The sequence below is a fragment of the Eubalaena glacialis genome, chromosome 18, assembly GCF_028564815.1.
Source record: "Eubalaena glacialis isolate mEubGla1 chromosome 18, mEubGla1.1.hap2.+ XY, whole genome shotgun sequence".
Lineage (NCBI taxonomy): Eukaryota > Metazoa > Chordata > Mammalia > Artiodactyla > Balaenidae > Eubalaena > Eubalaena glacialis.
The window spans coordinates 70,278,734-70,299,532 of NC_083733.1; the positions used below are offsets into that span (position 1 = coordinate 70,278,734).

General features: G+C 56.7%; 2 protein-coding genes and 1 pseudogene across 4 annotated transcripts; 2 read left to right on the forward strand and 1 right to left on the reverse strand.

Moving 5' to 3' along the window:
• Positions 1–364: 364 nt before the first annotated feature.
• MZF1 (myeloid zinc finger 1) lies at positions 365–10,142 on the reverse strand. 3 transcript variants are annotated; one of them, XM_061172719.1, is made up of 6 exons: positions 9,819–10,142; positions 8,125–8,714; positions 7,549–7,732; positions 6,979–7,049; positions 6,760–6,880; positions 365–1,862 (listed from the first exon to the last, which is right to left on the reverse strand). In XM_061172719.1, the coding sequence occupies exons 1-6, from the start codon at positions 10,129–10,131 to the stop codon at positions 427–429; spliced, it is 2,715 nt and encodes a 904-aa protein (XP_061028702.1). In that variant the 5' UTR covers positions 10,132–10,142; the 3' UTR covers positions 365–426. The 3 variants fall into 3 exon arrangements, with proteins under 3 accessions (XP_061028702.1, XP_061028701.1, XP_061028703.1); XM_061172718.1 differs by having other exon boundaries at positions 7,543–7,732; XM_061172720.1 differs by having other exon boundaries at positions 8,125–8,559; positions 9,819–9,900.
• A 1,492-nt stretch (positions 10,143–11,634) lies between these two features.
• On the forward strand, positions 11,635–14,551 carry LOC133077816 (WW domain-binding protein 4-like; annotated as a pseudogene).
• Positions 14,510–20,500, forward strand: LOC133077990 (tigger transposable element-derived protein 1-like). The gene is made up of 2 exons (XM_061172823.1): positions 14,510–14,622; positions 17,266–20,500. The coding sequence occupies exon 2, from the start codon at positions 17,369–17,371 to the stop codon at positions 19,127–19,129; it is 1,761 nt and encodes a 586-aa protein (XP_061028806.1). The 5' UTR covers positions 14,510–14,622; positions 17,266–17,368; the 3' UTR covers positions 19,130–20,500.
• The last annotated feature ends 299 nt before the right edge of the window (positions 20,501–20,799 follow it).

Genomic DNA, 20,799 nt, shown 5'->3' on the forward strand with positions numbered 1-20,799 from the left:
GCTGGCTGGGCCGGCAGATGTGTGGGTCGAAGGGAACATGGGCAAATAGTACAGGAGCCGTGGTGCAAGGGGGGCACCCCACAGATATGGCCAGGCTCTGCTAGGGGCCACATCTGCAGGGGACTCTGGCTCTTACAGGAATCATGTGGTTGCAAAGAAAGTGGTGGACCTGTGGGGTGGGCAGAGAGGGACCCAGGCAGGTGGGGAGGAACTGAATTGGTGCAGACCCAGACGCAGGTTTCATGTACTGTTTATTGAGCACCTACTGGGCACCGGGCCCTAAGAGGGCTGGCTTGTACCCACGTGATCACAGGCCTCACAGCATCCCCGCGAGGTAGGTGTTCTGCAGCCCCCCCCGCCCCCCCGCCCCCCCGCCCCGCACGGAGGACCGAGGTGAGGGCGGAGAGGGGGTGCAGCGCGCGCTGGCTACTCTGCACTGTGGACGCGCTGATGCTGGATGAGCTTGGTGCTCTGGTGGAAGCAGCGGCCGCAGTCCTGGCAGGCGAAGGGCTTCTCGCGCCGGTGGGTGCGCAGGTGCTGCGTGAGCGTGGGCCGCTGGCGGAAGGCTTTGCCGCACTCGGGGCATGCGTACGGCCGCTCGCCCGTGTGGATGCGCCGGTGCTGCGTGAGGTTGGCGTGCTGCCGGAAGCTCTGGCCGCAGTCCGGGCAGGCGAAGGGCCGCTCGCCTGTGTGGATGCGCTGGTGCTCGGTGAGCCGCGAGACTTGCGTGAAGCCCAGGCCACACTCGCTGCAGTGGTAGGGCTTCTCGCCGGTGTGCGTCCGCTGATGGCGAGTGAGCTTCAGACGCTGGCTGAAGCGCTGGCCGCACTCAGGGCAGGCGAAGGGCTTTTCCCCCGTGTGCACGCGCAGGTGCTGCGTGAGCGTGGGCCGCTGGCGGAAGGCCTTGCCGCACTCCGCGCAGGCGAAGGGCCGCTCGCCCGTGTGGATGCGCCGGTGCTGCGTGAGGTTGGAGCGCTGCCGGAAGCTCTGGCCGCACTCAGCGCAGGCGAAGGGCCGCTCGCCGCTGTGCACGCGCCGGTGCTGCAGCAGCACCGAACGGCGGCCGAAGCGCTCGCCGCACTCCACGCAGCCGAAAGACTTGTCGCCCGTGTGCACCGCCTGGTGCTCCAGCAGCACGGCGCGCCGCGCGAAGCTCTCGCGGCACTCGCTGCACGGGAAGGGGCCTGGGGGCTCCGGCGCGCCAGGAGGCGCGGGGGGTGCCGCGCCGGGGCCCGGGGGGTCGCCGTGGATGCGCTGGTGCTGCAGCAGGTTGGAGCGCTGCCGGAAGCTCTGGCCGCACTCGGCGCAGCGGAAGGGCTGCTCGCCCGTGTGCACGCGCCGGTGCTCCTCCAGGCGCGCGCTGCGTACGAAGCCTTGGCCGCAGTCGCCGCACACGAACGGCCGCTCCTCGGTGTGCGTGAGCTGGTGGCGCAGCAGGTGCGAGCTGCGGCTGAAGCTGCGGCCGCATTCGCCGCACACGAACGGCCGCTCTCCCGTGTGTATCTTCTGGTGCCTCAGCAGGTTGCTGCGTTGGCTGAACACCTTCCCGCACACGTCGCAGCGGCCACCTCGCACGGCTCCGGCGCCTGTGCTGGGGCGACCTCGACCCCGGCTCCGGCCCCTGGGGGCACGCCAGCGAGCGGCGGCCAGCCCGGGGCCCACGCCCTGGCGGGGATCGTACATGGGGTCCTGCTCACCTCCCGGGTCGCTGGAGAGCACCAGCGCGTGTGAGAAGCCACCTTCGAGGGAGGGTGACTCGAGTCGGCCCGTGAGGCTGGCCACGCCGAGGTCCCAGGGGAGGTGGACGTGGGGGCTCACAGTGTCTGGGCCAGCAGAGATGCTGTCCATCTGGAGCGTAAACCCTGCATTGCAGAAGGGGATCCACTCATTCATGACAGAGAACCCACTTGTGCCCAGAGCCACTCCAGCCCTGCGGAAACGGTGCGAACTAGAGCGACCTGAAACTGACCAAGGAGGCAGACAGAAGTGACGTGGGCAGGGGCAGGGGTTGTATCTGTGCAGGCTTCCCTAAGGAGGTGACAATGGGACAGACCCTTGCAGGAGGTGGAAGACTGAAAAGCTGGGGACAAGCTTTCCAGGTCTGACTTAAGTTTGTAAAAACCGCCTTTCTGGAAGGGCTGTAGGTCAAAGGCGGGGCAGGTGGCCCTTGCACTGTCCGGGTGGGTGATGATGGTTTCCACAAATGCAGAGCTGTGGGTGGGTCTGAGGGAGGCTGGAAGTGGAGCCAACAGGAAGGGAATAGGGCAGGGGATAGAGGCAGGGAATGCAGGCAACCAGGACTTTTGTCTGCCGTGCCTTCCTTGAGATGCCCACGGGACTCCCGAGGGACAGAGGCCACACGCAGGCTGTGGGGCACAGGAGTCGGGCCCAGTCTGCTGGGAAACGTGAACATGGGTGCTGTGGCGTGTACATGGCCTACAGAGTCCTGGGCCTGCATGTGATCAGACAGGGGTGGGTGTCTGCGGATAAAAGGAGCAGGTTCCAGCCACGCTGTGAGCACTCCATCATTAGATGCTGGGGGAGGGAGGCGATGTGAGCACAGGCAACGGAGAAGAAGGAAGTTAAAGCAAGGAGACTGGGAGACTAGCAAGGGCTTCAGTAGGTGACAGAAGACCTATCAGCTGCCAAAGAAAACTCAGAAAAATTATACTGTGTCAAAGGAAATCATCTGTGCACAGCAAAAACCCTCCGAGTCAAAAGACGAATGACAAACTGAGAACTCTCCAGAGGCAAGAGACTAATTAACCAAAGTAAGGTGCGCCAATCAATCAACAAGAAAGACGGACAACCTGACAAACGTGGGGAAAGGGCAGGAAAAGGAAAGGAAATGTCACTGATGCTTAAATTCCGTAAAATATGCTCAGTCCCCTCCTAGTAAACAAAGTGCGTATTAGGGCCGTACTCGTTACCGTTTCCACACCCTAACTCCAGGAACCCAAGCATTTGTGTGCACCGCTGGCGAGCATCAACAGAAGCCAGTGTGGCAAAGTGCATCAAAGTGTCCAATTTCCCACCCTCTGATCCAACAGTTCCACGTCTAGGTGCTTCTCCACCAGTTGTGTTCCCCCTGTGTGAAATGACCGAAATGACCGGTGTAGGAGGTTTCTCAGTTCTCACTGAAAAGTAACCCAAAGGAATGTCAGTAGGGGCCTGGGTGCATAAACGGGTGTGTCCGCGGTGAGCCCCAGTGAGCTCTGTGCAGCTGTCCAAAGAGGAGGGCGCTCGCTGCTGTGTGTTCAAGTGGGAAGATGCATGAAAAATGTCAGGCGTGGAACAGGGGGAAGATGAAGCATCCACGTGTGTTTTAAAAACGGGAAATGAGTATGCACCTGAATTTGTGTTTGTTCTTCTATGCAGAGAATCTTTCTGGAAGTACACACAAAAAACCGGTGATGTTGGCTGTTGGGGTGCAGGACCATGTGATACAGGCAGGAGAGGGGCATTCCACTGTATACGCCCTTGTGCTTTCTGAATTTTCTAACACGTGAATGTCCTAGCAATTCAAAATGTTCTCCTGATAAAAGCACTGGCTGCACAGAAGATGTTCGGTTGAGGGCAAGGGGAGCAGCCAGGAGACCTTATGGGGAGACCAAGGTGGCTGAGGTGAGCTGTGGTTGACTGTGGAAGGGTGCAGCCTGAGGAAAGAATGGGACTGCAGAGAAAGAACCCGCCGAGGAGCCTGGGGTGGAACTGCCGGTGTGGCTGGAGAGAGCAGAGAGACCGGGGGGCTGTGGGCTGAGAGAAGCAGGTCCAGGCTGGAGCGTCAGCTACACAGCATGAGCCAAGCCTGGCCAGCCAGCTGAAGACTGAAACAGCAGAAGGGGCATGTATCAGACGCTACTCTCTCAGCTTCAACATGCACAACTGACGGACGGAACACAAGAAAAGAGCTTTCAAAATACCTGGGGCAGCTCCAAAGCAAGAAAGGACGGTGAGATTCAGGAATCCAGAGCCTGGTGCACTGTGCTCTACGGTGCCGAGGCTGTGGAGACTGAGGACGAGAGCCAGGCTCTGTCATGAAGTTGGGGGTTGAGGACACAGCCTGGGTGAGCCCTGTGCACCCGCGGACCTTTTGCTTTCAGTGAGGCTGCAGAGGTATCTCCATTGAATGGCTAGGGGCCCAGACGAGCCTTCCAGTTCAGAGTTATGCTGGACCCTGTGGCAGTCCCTCACCCAGGATGACGCTTAGGGCAGGGACAAATAAGAAGCCCCCAGAGCTGTGAAGGGCAGGCCGTCAGCAGTGCCCCCGGGGGGAGCACTCACACCCGAGGAAACTGAGCTAACTAACAAGGCCGGAAGTAACGTAAGGTACTTGCAAATTCTCAAAGGATGGATGAGTATCCACAAAACAAGGACGTTATGAAAAAAGAATGAGTTTGGATCCTTATTGATAAAAAACAGCAAATGGGGACTTCTGGGTAGTAATGGTATCTATCTAAATTTGTTTCATTGTGAAACAACATTAAAAACCACCATAAAGGTTTTGTTTTGTTTTTTCAAGGCATTAAGTCCACAGAGATGAAGAGAAGAAGAGAGGAAACAAACAAATCCCTGATATTTTCTACTCTGGAAAGCAAAATGGGCAAACGGTAACTGTGCAGCAGACTGGAGAAGGCGAATAGTAAGTCGGCAGTGGGGAAGACTGAAAGAAATCAACCCGTTTTACCCCAGAGGTTGAAAAGTTCAGGAGTTGGAGGTACCAGGTACCTCTGGCCACGCAGGTGAAGGGGCAGGGGCACCAGGCGGGTTGGGGAAGCTGTTTCAGAAGCTGAAGCTGCAGCTGGGCAGGGCTACTGCAGGGAACAGCCCTGGGTCTGTCTGCACAGAATTCTGAGGAAGCGGTGGGCAGTGCTGTAGCTCTGACTTCTGGACCTCCTCTCCCATCCTGGCAAAGGGCTGGGTTGAGGGCGGGAGAGGACCCTGAGGGAGTCAAGGGAGTTAAGGGAAGTGACACTGGGCGCTGCGACGCTAGCCTCTCTCCCGGGATGCTGGCAAGAGGCTGGAAGTGCCTTCTTAGAACACTCAGAGGAGAGAACTGAAGATCCTCACAGCAGGGGTGCCTTCAAGCAGCCCAGCCAGACTGCCCTACGACTGCTTCAGTGGCATCCACTCATGCTCCACCCACCCACTCACGTTTCCCAAGAAGTGAGTCTCCTTGGGGAGTGAACCCCTCACCCTCCCCTCCCAGCCCTGATTTGTTGTCCTGGCCGATAAGACCCTCACCCATCTGCTCAGAGCTGCCAGAGGGACCAGAGACCACACTGGAAGAAGAAAGCTTAAAAAACAAGTTATTGTTATCCTCAGAGAAATAAGGAAAGATGTTACAACTGTAAGAATAACAGAAAGTGGTTAAAAAAATGAATGTTCAGGGAAAGAAGACACTCCTGGAAATTAGAACTCTGCTAGCAGATATGCAAATCTCAAAGGAGGGTCTGGAGGCTATAACTGAAGACATTTTCCGGAAAATAGAGCAGAAAGAAAGGGATGGGGGAATCGCAGTGGAGAGAACATTGGAGGATCTGTCCTAGAGTCCAATAACCAAGTAACAGGCATTCCAGAAACAAGAGAACAGAACAATGGAGGGGAAGGAAATCAAAGAAACAATGCAAGCCAGTTTCCCACAATTGAGAAATGTGAATTTCAAATTGAAAGGGCTCACCAACAGTGGTGATAAAAAATGTTTTGACCCAGTTTCACAGCAATTAAAAAAAAGTTTTGAGACAGAGTTAATAAAAAGAATTCTTCAGCCAAAATTCAGTGTAATACCAATGTGTTTCAGATATGGAACATAGCTCAGAACTTTGCTTCCCACACCAGAGTTCACAGGAAGGTTCACCAGAACAAGGGGGTGGGACTTCCCTGGTGGCACAGTGGTTAAGAATCCGCCTGCCAATGCAGGGGACACGGGTTTGATCCCTGGTCCGGGAAGATCCCACATGCTGCGGAGCAACGATGCCCGTGTGCCACAACTACTCAGCCTGCGCTCTAGAGCCCGGGAACCACAACTACTGAGCCCGCGTGCTACAACTACTGAAGCCCGTGCGCCTAGAGCCTGTGCTCCGCAACAAGAGAAGCCGCTGCAATGAGAAGCCCGCGCACTGCAACGAAGAGCAGCCCCCGCTCATCGCAACTAGAGAAAGCCCGCGCGCAGGAACGAAGACCCAACGCAGCCAAAAAAATAAATAAATAATGAATAACAAGGGAGTAAACCAACAAAGAGAAGGGGTCCAGGGAACAGGGAGGACAAGGAGGCAGGGAGCCTGGCCGATGGCAGACCGTTGTAGGCTGTGTGGCTGAGGTGGACAGCACAGGGCATCTGTCCTGAGAGCAGGGCACCGCTCTGTCTTGCCCAGGCTCCACCCTGTGTCAAGGTCCCCCCTGTCTGCCCACCCTGTCTACTAACCTGCTGTCTCTCTCTGCCCCGCCCCCCAATCAGTGGGATGCAAGCCCAGAAGCCGGGGGCCATCCAGGGTGCCGGGGCTGGGAGCGGACGTGGGGAACACAAGTCCTGCTCTCAGGAGGTTTTAGGTTTTATTGGGGGCGGGGAGCAGCAGCTGGAGGGGCCATGAGGTTAGTGCGGGGCTTGGCTCTCGCGGGCAGGAGATGCTAAAGCAGGTTGAACGCTGCAGGCGATGGAGGAGCTCGGGGAATGCCGGAGTAAGGGGGCCACCTGAGCAGGGCCAGGAGTGGGATGGTCAGGGGTGGTGCTGCCCGTGTGGAGGGCCCCATATTACTCACCTGGGGAGAAGATGCTCCCAGCTTCCTCCTGCCACAGGGCCTCAGGGTGCTCCGTCCATGAGGACCCCTCAGGCCCAGCCTCACTATGGGGAGAGGCCTGGTCCAGCGCCACGCCACAGCCCTGAAACCACAGTGGTCACTGCTCGCCTGTGTCTGGCTAGGCCCAGGGAGGGACCTACCCAACCCCCACCCACTGAGGCTCCCAGAGCAGCGGCTCACCTGGGCCTCCTCAGGTAGGACAGTGGAAGTGGCCTCCTGGGGGTTGGTTAGAGGCCCAGAGTCCAGAAGCTCTGGAGAGGAAGGGTGGGGTCAGGCGGCTCCAGGGGCTGCCCACCCTGCTGCCCTCCTCAGTGGTGTGCCAGGTGCTGGGGTCCAGGTGGGGTGAGACCTGGGTGTAGACTTGGGGCTGGGCATGTCAGGGGGGCTCTAAGCGTCCACACAGGAATGGCAGAGAGTGTGGTAGGCATGTCTGGCACCTGCCTGGGAGGCGTATGAGAGAAGGGAATGCTCCCCAGCACTTTGGGGTCCTTCCTCAGCTGTGCCCACCCATACTCCAGCCTTCTGTCTGCTCTCGAGCAATCGGCTAATGTCCCCCAATGGATCTCCTCAGGGAGAGAACCCCACATGCCCCCCACACCAGGAAACCCCAATAGCCAGCTCCATGCCAGCTGAGAACATGGAAGGAACCACAGTGGTGACAGGCAGGCTTGGCATGCGAGGGATAATGACGGCCACTGGCTGGGCGGGATGTGGGGACCACCAGTGCGTGGGCACGTTGCCTACCCTCACCTGGGTCCTCTGTAACCCCAGGCTCCTCTTTCACCCGTAGGCCCAGCGACGACTCCTGTGTGGCCCCGTGGGGCATCTCAAGCCCAGGTTCTGGAGCCCGAGGTGTGACTTGAGGGAGGGGCTGGAAGTCGGAGGGCTCCGTCTTCTCCGATAGCACCTCCTGGCCTTGCACCTGGACTGTGACCTGGGGAGGTGCCCCCGCCATCAGGAGCTCAGGTCGGGAGTTCATGGGCATCCACCCTATCTTGGGACCCCAGGGGTCCCGACTGACTAGGTCCTCTAAGGACCCATGTCCACCAGGGACTGAGCAAGGCGTGAAGGGACCACCTGCAGTTGCCCTCCTGCTGCTGATACCCACCCTCTCTCCCCACCCTGCATCCCTTGTCCATGCCTCTAGGTGATGGAGGGATGGGCCAGTGAGGCTGGCCCTGGAACCCCGTCTGCCCTCACACAGGGTCTGCTGCAGGTGACCACTTCCAAACCACAAGGGACCAGTGTCTGGCTGAGCATGGCACCTCCCAGGAAGAGGCAGAGGTGCATACTGTTCCAGCCCCTACCCCAGGGCCACTGACTCACCCATCTCCGGGGCCCTCCTGGCTCCCGGCGCAGGCCCTCGACCAGGGCAGCGGCCTCCTCAGGGCTGCCTGGCTGCTGTCCCCGCACGCGGGCCTGGATCTCGGCGGGCAGCGCGCCCAGGAACTGCTCCAGCACCAGCAGCTCCAGCATCTGCTCCTTGGAGTGCACCTCGGGCCGCAGCCACTGGCGGCACAGCTCCCGGAGCCGGGCCAGCGCCTCGCGGGGACCCACTGCCTCCTCATAGTGGAAGTGCCGGAAACGCTGTCGTGCAGCCTCTGGGCCGGGATCCCATGGGGCGGCTTCACCCTCCTCCTCAGACTCCTCCAGCTTCACCGTGATGGGCCCCTCATCTTCTGGGGGTGCGTGGCCCGGGGAGCCCAGAGCCCTGGGCCTCATTGGAAAGAGCAGGCTGGGGCTCTGAGGCCAGTGCTCCCCCTGGGGGAGGAATGGGGTGAGGCGGCTGCGATGAGGACAGCGGTGACGAATGCTCGTTGAGAGCCTGCTGGATGCTGCGCTGTTGAATCCCGAGACCCGCCAAGCGGAAGGAGGATGAGGAAACGGAGGCACAGAGGCAGTCCCGTACCAAGGACCTGTGGGGCTGGTAAGCCCTCGGTGAGCCTCTCTAGCTGGGCCTGTGCAGAGTCTCTGGTAGCCCCCTGTTCCTGGGCTGCTTCTTAGGCCCAGAAGGCACCTCGTCTCTCCCCCAAAGCCCACGCTTCTTCTACACGCACCACCTAACCCCTGCTCTGCATCCCTCTCCCTACCAGGTGAATGCCACCTACAACATCCACTGCCTGGGCATCTGCACCACTACCACCCCTCCCCCCACCAACGCCAGTCTATCACTGCAGCGTCCACTCTCCCGCCTTGTCTCTCAGACCACTCCCCTCCCAGCGCGGTTTCACAGCGCAGCCTGACTGCACCTGCCCCACCCCACACCTGTGCAAGGTCATCACCTGTATGGCCCAGCACCCAGACACCATTCTCCCCCCATTCAGCCCCATTCTCTGAGCCTGACTTATCACAACACGCAATGCCCCACTATCTCCTCCGTTTCCCGATCTAGGTGGGACTAGGAGGTAACGGGGGAGTTTTCAGAGGGGAGCTACAAAGGTGCCGAGACCACTGGACTCGGAGCCTACAAGGAAAGTCGGAGATTCTGCCCAGCCTATTTGCCACGTAACCTCGGCCCGTCGCTGTGCCACTGTGAACCTCCGTTTCCCCCACCCCCACCACACTCGCGCTGCTCCTTCTGCAGCTGGAGGTACAGTGCGACCTTTGTGGAGAGATCTGAGTTTATTAAGGAAGTGGATTCGATTTCGAGGGCCGCCTGATCCCGTGGGTCTAACCTTCGCTCCTCAAGGTTCCAAGTCAACCTGAAACCCCAGGAGACAGCTGGGCCTCCGTAATCGGGCCGGCCCCGCGGAGCTCCCTGAACTACATTTACCAGAAGCCTGGGCGGGCACCTTCTGCTTTAGGGAGCCGGGGCAGGTCCGGGTGCCGCCATGGCAACTGGGGGCGGGGACTCCAGATTCTGTCGCCGTGGCAACGCGCAGTGATTGACAAGCCTCGCGCGACAGCGCTGGGCCCGGCCACGGGGGGCACCCAGGCCCCTGTCCTGCGCTCCCGATCCCGCTGGGCCGCCGCCCCCGTCCCCGCCCGAACCTTCCCGGTTGAGGGGCCCCCGCCCTCACCTCCGCGCTCAGCGGGCCGCTCCGCACTCCTGAGCATGCGCACTCGCCGACCTGCCCTCCCCGGCCGGACTATGTCTCCCAGAATGCTCCACGCACCAGCCCGAGCGCCGCCTTGCCCGTCCCCCACCCTCGCCTCAGTTTCCACCCTCCTCCCGCTGTGCCCCGGGGCAGCGTTGTTCGCAACGATCGGGTCACACTCCGAGCCGCGTCTTCCCGCGCTCCCAGCCTCAAATCCAGGCGTCCAGGCGCCCGTCGACGCGAGCAAGCTTCTCAGGGGGCAACGGGCGGCCGCACCGCCTTCCCAACCGCGCATGCCCCCACCAAGTCGCCGTGAATTCTCTACGGGGCTTCAGGGATTAGCAGGGTTCTGCACCAATCACGGCCCTCGCTAGGACGCCGTCAGCCCCCGTCTCCATGGCAACCCCCTGCGGAGACCCGGCCACCCCTGCCACCGCCCTCAGGACCGCAAGCGAGCCTCTCCCACTTTCGCCTTGGAGAGAGGCTCGGCCGGCTCCTGTCCGGGAGGAGGTCAGCCAGTCCTCCGCGCGCGTGCGCGGCGCGATGACAGTTTTTTTTTTGCGCTCGCGGGCGGTAGGCGGGCCCGGGCGTCTCCATGGTAACCAGTGGGCCGTGCAGGCAGTTTCCAGGGCAACCCTGGGTACCGGCCGGCGTCTGAAAGAGGATGGGAGAGGTAGGGTGAGGGTAGAGATGCGGAGCGAGAGAGACAGGACAGACAGACACAGACTCGGGGGCGGGGAGAGTTGTGAGGAGGGACAGTGAAAGTAAGTGAACAGACACGGACAGAGACACGGGCAGGACAGAAAGAGCCCTAGGTCAGAGAGTCAGGGCTGGGCAGACATGTGTGTCAGAACAGTTAACAAGAGGGAGAGCGATCAGGGCGGGATGGAGAGGAAAGGAGAGACAAAGATTTACAGCGACAAGACATGCAGCTCGAGATTCAAGGGACAGACAAGGATCAGGAGTACAGAAGCAAGAGGGGAGAAAGGGACAGAAATTAGAGATACAGTAAAGTGGATCGAGAGTTTTCAAAGACTCAGAGAAGGGTGACAGCAAGAAGAGAGAAAGACGGAGCGGGAGGGACACATGTTAAGAAAACTTATCCAAAACTTGCCATTAAGAGAAAAAAAGATGACTAGAAGAACTAGCACCGTCTCTACCAAGCCTGCTTCAGGCCATCTGATTCCCTAAGTGAAGCAACTTATTTTTAAGTTAACTGCTTTTGATCAGAGTCCAGATACTGTGAAGTTAGATGCTAACGAGTAAAAGGTTGATAGGTTGTAAATGCTTTCTGTCCAGTAGAGAAGGGTACCCCAAGTTTTTTGTCACCCAGTAGGACACTAAGCAGAACACTAAGATGCCTGCCCACTGCCCCATGGGGCACTACCGATCCGACTTGGCGCTTTTATTTCACTGTTCGTTCTTTCACCCTTTCTGTTGTTCCTTCTCTCTCATCTTCCCGGAACCACCTATGTCATCCTGCTAGTTCCCACCGGAGGTAAACAGATATTTGACACGTGCTCACGGAGTTTGTTTTTAGCTGTTTCGAAAATTATATTTTGACAGTCTAAAGGGAACCATTTCTCTGGAATGGGGGACAGACAGGGAGAAAGAGAAAACAGTGAGACAGACCCAGGAAGGGAAAGGAGGTAGCGAGGATGGTGGGAAAGAAAGAGACCAGGTCCGGGCGCGGAGGCTCCGGTGGGCCTCGCAGTGAGCTCGGCCCTGACTCGTCCCGCGTGGGGAACGCGAGCCTCAGCCGGGCCTGGGGGTGACCCTCGGGGCGGCTGGTCCAGTCATGGCAGACTACTGGAGGTCACAACCAAAGAAATTCTCTGATTACTGCAGGTGCTGGATTGCGACAATAGGTCTAGTGTTGAACTTCATGAAAGAGGAAAGAATCATAAGGAAAATGTGGCAAAGAGGATCAGTGAGATTAAACCGAAAAGGCTGGATAGGGCAAAGGAAGAAGAGAAGGCATCAAAGGAGTTTGCTACAATGGAGGCAGCTGCCCTGAAAGAATACCAAAAGGATTTGAGAAGCCTTGGCTTAGAGTCAGAAACTTCAGAGCCAAGCATATCACCAGTAACCAGCACTATCCCACCCGCCTCTGCATCAAATCAGCAAAAGAAAAAAAGAAAAAAAAAAAAAAGACCCTTCAAAGGGCAGATGGGAGGAAGGCATAACCTCTGAGGGTTACCATTACCATTATGATCTTATCACAGGAGCATCTCAGTGGGAGAAACCTGAAGGATTTCAAGGAAACTTAAAAAAGACGGCAGTGAGGACTGTTTGGGTAGAAGGTTTAAGTGAAGATGGTTATACCTATTATTATAATACAGAAACAGGGGAATCCAGATGGGGAAAACCTGATGATTTCATTCCACACTCTGGCGATCTGCATTCTAGTAAAGTCAATGAAAAGTCACTTGGTACCCAAGAAGAGTCCAAATCATCAGATTCACGTTGTGATTCTGATGTGGAACACCAAGCAGAAAAAGGGGGAGGGGGGAAATGGGACTTCCCTGGTGGCGCGGTGGTTAAGAATCCGCCTGCTAATGCAGGGGACACGGGTTCGAGTCCTGGTCCAGGAAGATCCCACGTGCTGCGTAGCAACCAAGCCCGTGCACCGCAACTACTGAGCCTGCACTCTAGAGCCCGCGAACCACAACTACTGAGCCCGCGTGCCGCAACTACTGAAGCCCGCGCGCCTAGAGCCCGTGCTCCGCAACAAGAGAAGCCACCGCAATGAGAAGCCCGCGCACAGCAATGAAGAGCAGACCCCGCCCGCCGCAATTAGAGAAAGCCGCGCGCAGCAACGAAGACCCAACGCAGCCAAAAATAAATAAATAAAAGAAAAGGGGGGGGAGGAGAGGTCTCTACAGAAATGCAAAAGCTAAAAGTAAAGTTTAAAGAAAAAAAAATAGTGATAAAGGAACTGAATCGGAAACACAGAAAGAAAAAAATGCCCAAGGGTATTCATCAGGTCCAAATGAAGAAAAATCCAAAGCTCATAAAAAATCAGACCCATATGGAGGGACTTCCCTGGTAGTCCAGTGGTTAAGACTCCGTGCTCCCAATGTAGGGGGTCCAGGTTCTATCCCAGGGAACTAGATCCCCTATGCCAAAACTAAGACCTGGCGTAGCCAAAGTAAAAGTAATAATAATAAAGAAAGCTCCTCTGTGTTTGTTTTACATTACTTAATGCTAAAATTTTAGACTTATTCTAAATGTATTTTATGTGAATTTAAAATAACTCTTTTTTCATGTGAAATTGATTTTTGTTCCTAAAATGGAAGCCTACCACATTGCATTGTAATACAGTGTATTATGTTCAGTGTCTAAAAATTGCTAATTACATCATAATATAAGATGCTATGTATCTATTATTTAAAACATGGAAAAGTAAGGCCTTTATTCAATTCTTACTCGTATATATACTTGTACTGCACTGAAAATGCATTACTTTTTTAAAAAAAATATTTATTTATTTATTTATTTGGTCTCACCAGGTCTTAGTTGCGGCAGGTAGGCTCCTTAGTTGTGGCATGCGAGCTCTTAGTTGCAGCATGCATGTGGGATCTAGTTCCCTGACCAGGGATCGAACGCAGGCCCCCTGCATTGGGAGCATGGAGTCTTATCCACTGCGCCACCAGGGGAGTCCCGAAAATGCATTACTTTTGCACACTGATATTATTCAAGAAATAAGAATTAGACCATGTAAGAGAAGATTCACAACCTGTGATAATTCAGTTCTGAGGATCCTGTCAGAAGGCTGATGTAGAAAGTGTATGCATATTGGCTTACCTTACTCAATTTAAGGTCAATGGCCAAGAACCGGGACTGCAGCTCAGGTCATGCTTAATATGGAATGAAAACTGGACCAAAGATGTATCTGCCTGGTTCAATGTAAAGCGACAACCGTTGCTTAAGCATTTTCACCTTGAGCCAGGCACTATGGTAGGAACTGGAGATGTAAAGGTGAACAAGACATATCTCTGTTCTTCATGGCTTCTCATTCTGACGGAGACCTTTTTTCCCTAGTCGTGCGCTCTGTGTAGAGGCCTTACATATACTGGAAAATATTTTTTAGGGTTTATTTAAAACTATGTAGATGAAGTCTTGAACAAAAATAGTAAGTTCTCTGACTTCAGTAAAATGTTTTGGCGTTCCTTTAGAGAAATTGGAAAGTTCCCATTTCCTGGTTAAATTTCTTAAAAAGTGGAATTTTCTTATTTAATCCATTTGAAGGCGGTACCTTCCCTTTATTATTCCAAATTCTTAAAATTATATTTTTTTGTAAATTGTACAGTAGTTAACATTTGGTAGTAAATATTTGTCTTTTTAAGGTTACTAGTGTACATGTAAGAAAATTATAGGTTATTAAAAACTTTATGAAAGAAGAAAAAAAAAAGAAAGAAAAGAAAGAGACCGAAAGTAGACGGCAGGAAAGACAGGAGAGAGAAATTAATAGGCGAGAAATCCGGCCTTGGGCAGAGGCGGCCTTGGGCGCCCCCGCCTGGACTCTGTGCTCGGCGGCCTCGTCGCCGAACTACGTTTCCCGGTAGGCCCTGGGCGACTGGACGCAGCACCTAGCGCGCCGTCGGGGGCGGGGCCCACGCTGCCTCCTCCAATCCCGGCCGTCGTCCGGCAACCTCCGCCTCCGCCGACAAGATGGAGGCTGGCCTCGGCCGCCGCCAGGAAGCGGCACCTGAGGCCGGAGATGGGGAGGGGCCACAGCTCAGTCGGCCCACTTGAGGAAGCCGGCCCACGTCGCAGGCCGGAGGTGAGAGCGGTCGGGCGCGCGGGAGCCCGGGCTCCGGGGGGAAGGGGCCGAGGCGCCTATACCCTTGGTTCCCGTGGGGGGAAGGGAAGGGACGCGCGCGAGGGGACCAATCGGGGCCTCCGGCGGCCCCGCGGCCTTCTGGGAAATGTAGTCTGGCGCCTTCCCCGTCGGAGGGCTTGGGGACTTTCTAGAGCGGGAGGGAGAGAATGAATGAATTTAATTTAAAATTGTGGGTGAGGGACTTACCTGGTGGTGCAGTGGTTGGGAATCGAGCCCTGGTTGGGGAAGATCCCACATGCCGCGGAGCAGCTAAGCCCGTGCGCCACAACTACTGAGCCCGCGTGCCACAACTACTGAAGCCCGCGTGCCTAGAGCCCATGCTCCTCAACAAAGAGAAGCCACCGCAGTGAGAAGCCCGCGCACCTCAACGAAGAGTAGCCCCCACTCGCTGCAACTAGAGAAAGCCCGTGCACAGTTACGAAGACCCAACGCTGCCAAAAATAAATAAATAAATAAATTTATTAAAAAGAAAAAAATTGTGGGTGAGCAGGCGAAGGCAGGGATGTGGAGACGGAGGGATGGGCGCGTGAGTGGTTCGGAATTTGGGGCCTCCTTCCAGGCAGGAAGCCTTCCCCATGCCCACCTCCCCTTTAAGCCAGGTGCAGCCCATGGGTCCCTGAAGGTACTCTTCCTCGGTGCCGTAGACACTCCCAAAACACAAAGACCTGTCAGGCACTGTCCTTGTTTTTCACACGCATTCCTTCAAAAAAAACTTTTACTGTTTTGATCAGGTGCTACTTTCACATGGTTTGAAATGCAAAAGGGACAAAGCGAGAAGCCTGCCTCCATCACTATACTTCATTAAATAATTCAGTCAACAAGTGACTGTTGGATGCCTCCAAAGTGCCAGGCTCTCTTCCTGGGCCTGGAGACCCAACAGAGTGCTCAGTAGGTACAGCTCCTGCCCTCAGGCAACGTGTGATGGATGCATAATAAAATATAGGTGGGGAGGGCCTCTCTGGTTAGGTTACATTTGAGCAGAGACCTGCAGAAGAGGGAATAAGCCATGCAGATTACAGGGAAGGGCCCCCACTGTGGGCCAAAGAACCACAGTAGCAAAGGCCCCTGGGTCAGGAGTGCCCTTAGTCTGCCCTGATGATGTGGTCAGGAGTACGCAAAGGACAAAGGAGGCCCTTGACAAAGCTGGTGATGACTGTGGCTTTGACTCAGAGAGGTGGGAGGCCTGGGAGGGCTCTGAGCAGAGGAGCCACTGTTTTGTTTGTTTGCTTTTTTTTTTTTTTTTTTTTTTGCCGTGCCGTGCGGCTTGCTGGGATCTTAGTTCCCTGACCAGGGATTGAACCTGTGCCCCCTGCAGTGGAAGCCCGGAGTCCTAACCGCTGGACCGCCAGGGAATTCCCCCCTGACTTGGTTCTTACTGAATCATTCCGACTGCTGTGTGGAGAACCACCTCCCTCCTCTATCCCCAAGTACTCCACGGTGGTGGCAAGAATTAAGGAGGTTACCTTCTGTGTTAGTTTCCTGTGATTGCTTTACCATATTACTACAGACTTAGTGGTTTATTTATTTTTAGATTAATTAATTAGTTTATTTTTGGCTGCGTTGGGTCTTCGTTGCTGCGTGCGGGCTTTCTCTTGTTGTGGCGAGCGGGGGCTACCCTTCGTTTCGGTGTGCGGACTTCTCATTGCGGTGGCTTCTCTTGTTGCGTAGCACGGGCTCTAGGCGCGCGGGCTCAGTAGTTGTGGCTCACGGGCTCTAGAGCACAGGCTCAGTAGTTGTGGCGCATGGGCTTAGTTGCTCCACGGCATGTGGGATCTTCCCGGACCAGGGCTCGAACCCGTGTCCCCTGCATTGGCAGGCGGATTCTTAACCACTGCGCCACCAGGGAAGTCCCGACTTCGTGGTTTAAAACAACACAAATTTATTATCTTAGAGTCTTGGAGGTCCGAAATCTGAAATGGGGCTCCTGTGCTAAAATCAAGGTATTGGCAGGGCTGGTTCCTTCTGGAAGCTCTAGGCTTCAGTGGTCACATTGCTTTCTGACTGAGTGAAATCTGTGTCCTCTTACAAGGATCCCTCTGATTACGTTTAGGGCCCACTGGGATAATCCAGGATAATCTCCGCCTCTCAAGATTATTAACTTAATCACACCTGCAGTGTCCCTTTTGCCCTGAAAGGTGAACTTACTCATAGGCTCCTGGGATTGGGATGTGCATGTGGGTGTGGTTAGGAGCCATTATTCAGTCTCCCACACTGATGTTTCATGTCTCTGGATGGCATGGAGATGCTTCTGCTCATCTGTGTCTGAGAGATGGGTCAGGATTTCTAGACTCTCTTTGCATCTCCTTGTGGTTGCAAGAGGTTTTCTGGGGGAAGAACAAAGTCTCCCCGCAGAACTTTTTTTGGTCTCATAAGCTGGAACTAAATGAAATGCTCCTCTACATGCAAAGTATGCTGGGAAGTGCGTATGCAGTGTCTTCAGCGTTAGGGAGAGAAGGGACTGGGCCTGCCCCTGAGGCAGTGGTCAGCAGGGCTGGGGGCCTTAGGTCAGAGCATGGGAAGGCCAGGCAGTGGTCCAGACTCTCATGTACTCGCACATTAATGCCCACGTGTTCTCCTCTTCAGGCAGAGGCGGGCGTGGCAGGAGAGGCGGAGAGGCCCAGAGGCCATTGTGGGCACGGCAGTAGCTACCGAGGACGGGCAGTGGGGAGAGAGCTTGTTGAGGTGCATGGCTCGGGGAAGCGGCATGAAGACAACCCCCCACCCGCAGGTGCTGGGGAAGGCGCCCCTTGGGATCGGCCTCCGCCACAGTGCCAGGCGGGACCGGAAGTCCATCACCCTGCATGTGAAGTTGGAGGTGCTTCGGAGGTTTGAGGAGGGTGAGAAGCTGACGCAGATCGCCCGGGCCCTGGGGCTGGCCACCTCCACTGTTGCCTCGATCCGCGTGAACAAGGACAAGATCCGGGCCAATTCTCAGGCAGCCACGCCCGTCAGCACCACCCAGCTGACCCGCTGCCGGGGTGTGTTGATGGGCCGCATGGAACGCCTCCTGAGCCTGTGGATCGAGGAGCAGAGGCGGCAGAACCTGCCTGTCAGCACGCTGCTCATCCAGGACAAGGCGCGCCGGCTCTTCGCCCAGCTGCAGCGCGAGCAGGGCAGCGGCGCCCGGGCCGAGACGTTCGGGGCCAGCAATGGCTGGTTCGCCCGTTTCAAGGTGCGCCACAACGTGCTGTTGACGGGTGAGCCGGCTGTGGCGGACGCCCAGGCTGCCGCACGCTACCCGCCGGTGCTGCGCAGCGTCCTGGAGGAGGGCTGCTACTCACCGCGGCAGGTCTTCAACGTGGACGAGACGGGCCTGTTCTGGAAGCGGCTGCCTGAACGCATGCTTCTGGCGCTGGAGGGGACAGCTGGGCCTGGGCCCAAGGCCTCTAAGGACCACCTGACCCTGCTGCTTGGTGGCAACGCGGCTGGTGACTTCAAGCTGAAGCCCCTGCTGGTGTACCCCTCGGAGAACCCGCGCGCCCTCAGGGGCTGCTCCAAGGCCAGCCTGCCTGTGGTCTGGCGCTCCAACCGCAATGATTGGTTGACACCTAGCATCTTCCAGGAGTGGTTTACCGGCTGCTTCTGCCCAGCTGTGGAGAGCTACTGTGCCAGCCATGGCCTCCCACACCGCGCCCTGCTGCTGCTGGACAGCGCACCCTGCCACCCTGTCCACTTGGGTGGCCTCTCAGCCCATGTGCGTGTTGAGTTCCTGCCCAAGAACACGTCAGCCCTGATCCAGCCCATGAACCAGGGTGTCATTGCCGCCTTCAAGGCCCATTATCTGCGCCGCACGCTCAGCCAGCTGGTCCAGGAGACGGCGGGTACAGACCGGCCCTCCGTGCGGGAGTTCTGGCGCAGCTATACTGTCATGACCGCTGTAGACAACATCGCTAAGGCCTGGGCAGACCTGCAGCCTGCCACCATGAACAGTGCCTGGAGGAAGCTCTGGCCCGAGTGCGTGCCCGCTGGTGCCCCTGAGCCCAACGCCGTCCCCCAGCTCCGTCACAGCATTGTGACACTAGCCAGCCACGCAGGCCTCGGGGATGTGGCTGAGGCCGACGTTGCCCACCTGCTGCAGGCCCATGGGGAGCCCTTGCCCCGCAGCACCCCCCGGGAGGTGGAGGTCGGGGATGTCAGTGGCTCTGGGCTGCCCTGTGAGGCGGGGAAAGGCCTGGCCTCCAGAAGCCCAGAGTCAGATCTCATGGAGGCCATGGTGGGTGTGGAGACCGAGGAAGCAAGTGTGGGTGCACTGTGCCCTGAGCACCTGGCCCAGGCGCTGTCCCACTTTGCTGCTGGCCTGCGAGTCCTCACAGAGAACGATCCCAACCGGGAACGCAGCCTGCGGGTGTCCCGGGGTGTCCACTGTGCCCTCACCCACCTCCGAGAGCTGCAGCGGGAAAGGAGGCGACAGGCTCGGGCAGTTGTGGGGCCTCAAGAGGCCCCATGATGGTGGCAACAAAGGAGTTGGCGGGAAGCCTGCATTCACCCCAGGTGGGGCCCACAGAGGGTGGGCAAGTGGCCAAGGGCACAAACCCTGAAGGACAGACCTCTTTGGCTGTCCTGTGTGATTTACGGCTTGGGCCTGACCTCAGATGAGCTTTGTCTGATGATGTGTTGTTTCTGGAGGGTAGACACTGCCACTTCTCACCCAGGGTTCTCATACCTCATGCACTGCCATCTTTGTACAGTGGCACACAGAGCGTCAGGCTTGGGGAACAAGAGGGTGGTGTTCTCTGATTGGCAGATGAGCTGCGGGACCCAGGAGTGCCCATCCGTGTCAGAGACACACCCTGTAGAACAGCAGTTGCCAAGCACAGCCCACCAGGGTAGCCTTCCTTGTGGTGAGGGGCCAGGGTTGAGACAAGCCTCTCCTACTTGCCAACCCCGACCTGCCCGTGCACCGTTGTGACTCTTCCTAGCCAACTCTAGATGGGGGTTTCCTACTCTCCTTGCTCACCTTCCGTGCCATCCTCACTCCTTCTGGCTTCCACGGCTTGTGTTTTCTGAGGTTTCTGGTGCCTCCCCTGTGCCCGAGCCTATGGGCGCGTGTGGCTTTCCTTGGCTTGGAGACGTTCTCTTCCCTGGGTTTCTGTGCCGTGGTTGTCTTGGCTTCCCCCCAGCCTCTGAGGCTGAGCCTTCTGTCACTTCGATGGTCTCCCAGATCTAGAGCTCTTTGGAAAATCTCAGCCATTCTTGAGGGCTCAGTGGCCACCTCAGGGTCAGCTCCCAGCACACTGGCTGCAGCCCAGCCTCTCCCCAAGGTTAGAAACATGGCTCCGATTCCAATGGATTGGCTCCTTGGACGGTCTTGTTATCTCCCGTCATTCCAGCTTGTTCTCCTGTCCCCCTAGATTGTAACAGCAGGCACACTGGGGTATCCACTAGACTCTGTAGACATGCCATATGGGCCACCAAAACCCAGAGTCGTCAAGGGAAGGAGTTCTTGTACTCCAGCTAGGTGAGCCACAGGTGGTGAGACAGGGCTGTCTGGCCTCCTGGACTCCTTTCGACACAGGTACCTGCATGTGTCCGTGAACGTGTGCGCGCGACACACACACGCATGCTAAGAGTAAAGCTGGGAGAAAGGATTCCTTCTACCTCTGTCCCAGCTAACACTTGCAGTGCTGGGCCTGCTGTCAATATGTAAAAGGGGCCGGAGGCCAGGGAGGGGTTCCAGGGTCCAGCCTTCCTGGGAGAAAGGTCAGATGAGGTCCCTTGTTTGCTTTCTTGGGGAGCGTGGCAAAAGGGATGGCAAGGAGAAGTAGAAGAGCTTTTCTTAGGAGCCTGGTGACTGACTGGATTAATAAACTGCACAAATTATGAGCACTTGTAATGTGCTAGGTGTTGGGGAGACCAGGGTGGGAGAGACTGGCTTCAGGAGCTGCCGGTCCAAAGGCTGTTACATTCTGTGTGACGACGGCTATGACGGGCGACTTGTGAGGGACCCAAACCTAGCTGGAGAGGAGAGAACATGATAGGGAAGCCTTTCTGGGGAGGTGCTGCCCCAGCTTTTGGAAACCGGTCATTTCAAAATGCCAGGCATCAGAGAGGGGCCTGTTTTAGGCGGCCCAGCACGGTGTGGCTGGTGAAGCCCTGAAGACGGGGAAGCAGGAGCAG

Bases quoted from the DNA above. Each gene is read 5' to 3' on its own strand.
- LOC133077990 (XM_061172823.1), top strand. From the start codon at position 17,369: ATGGCTCGGGGAAGCGGCATGAAGACAACCCCCCACCCGCAGGTGCTG.
- MZF1 (XM_061172718.1), bottom strand. From the start codon at position 10,131: ATGCGCGGTTGGGAAGGCGGTGCGGCCGCCCGTTGCCCCCTGAGAAGC. The intron at 8,715-9,818 runs GTGAGGGCGGGG...CCAGCCCCACAG, and splicing joins GCGGCCCGCTGAGCGCGGAG to GTCCTTGGTACGGGACTGCC. The intron at 7,050-7,542 runs GTAGGCAACGTG...CTTCCTCTCCAG, and splicing joins TACAGAGGACCCAGGTGAGG to AGCTTCTGGACTCTGGGCCT.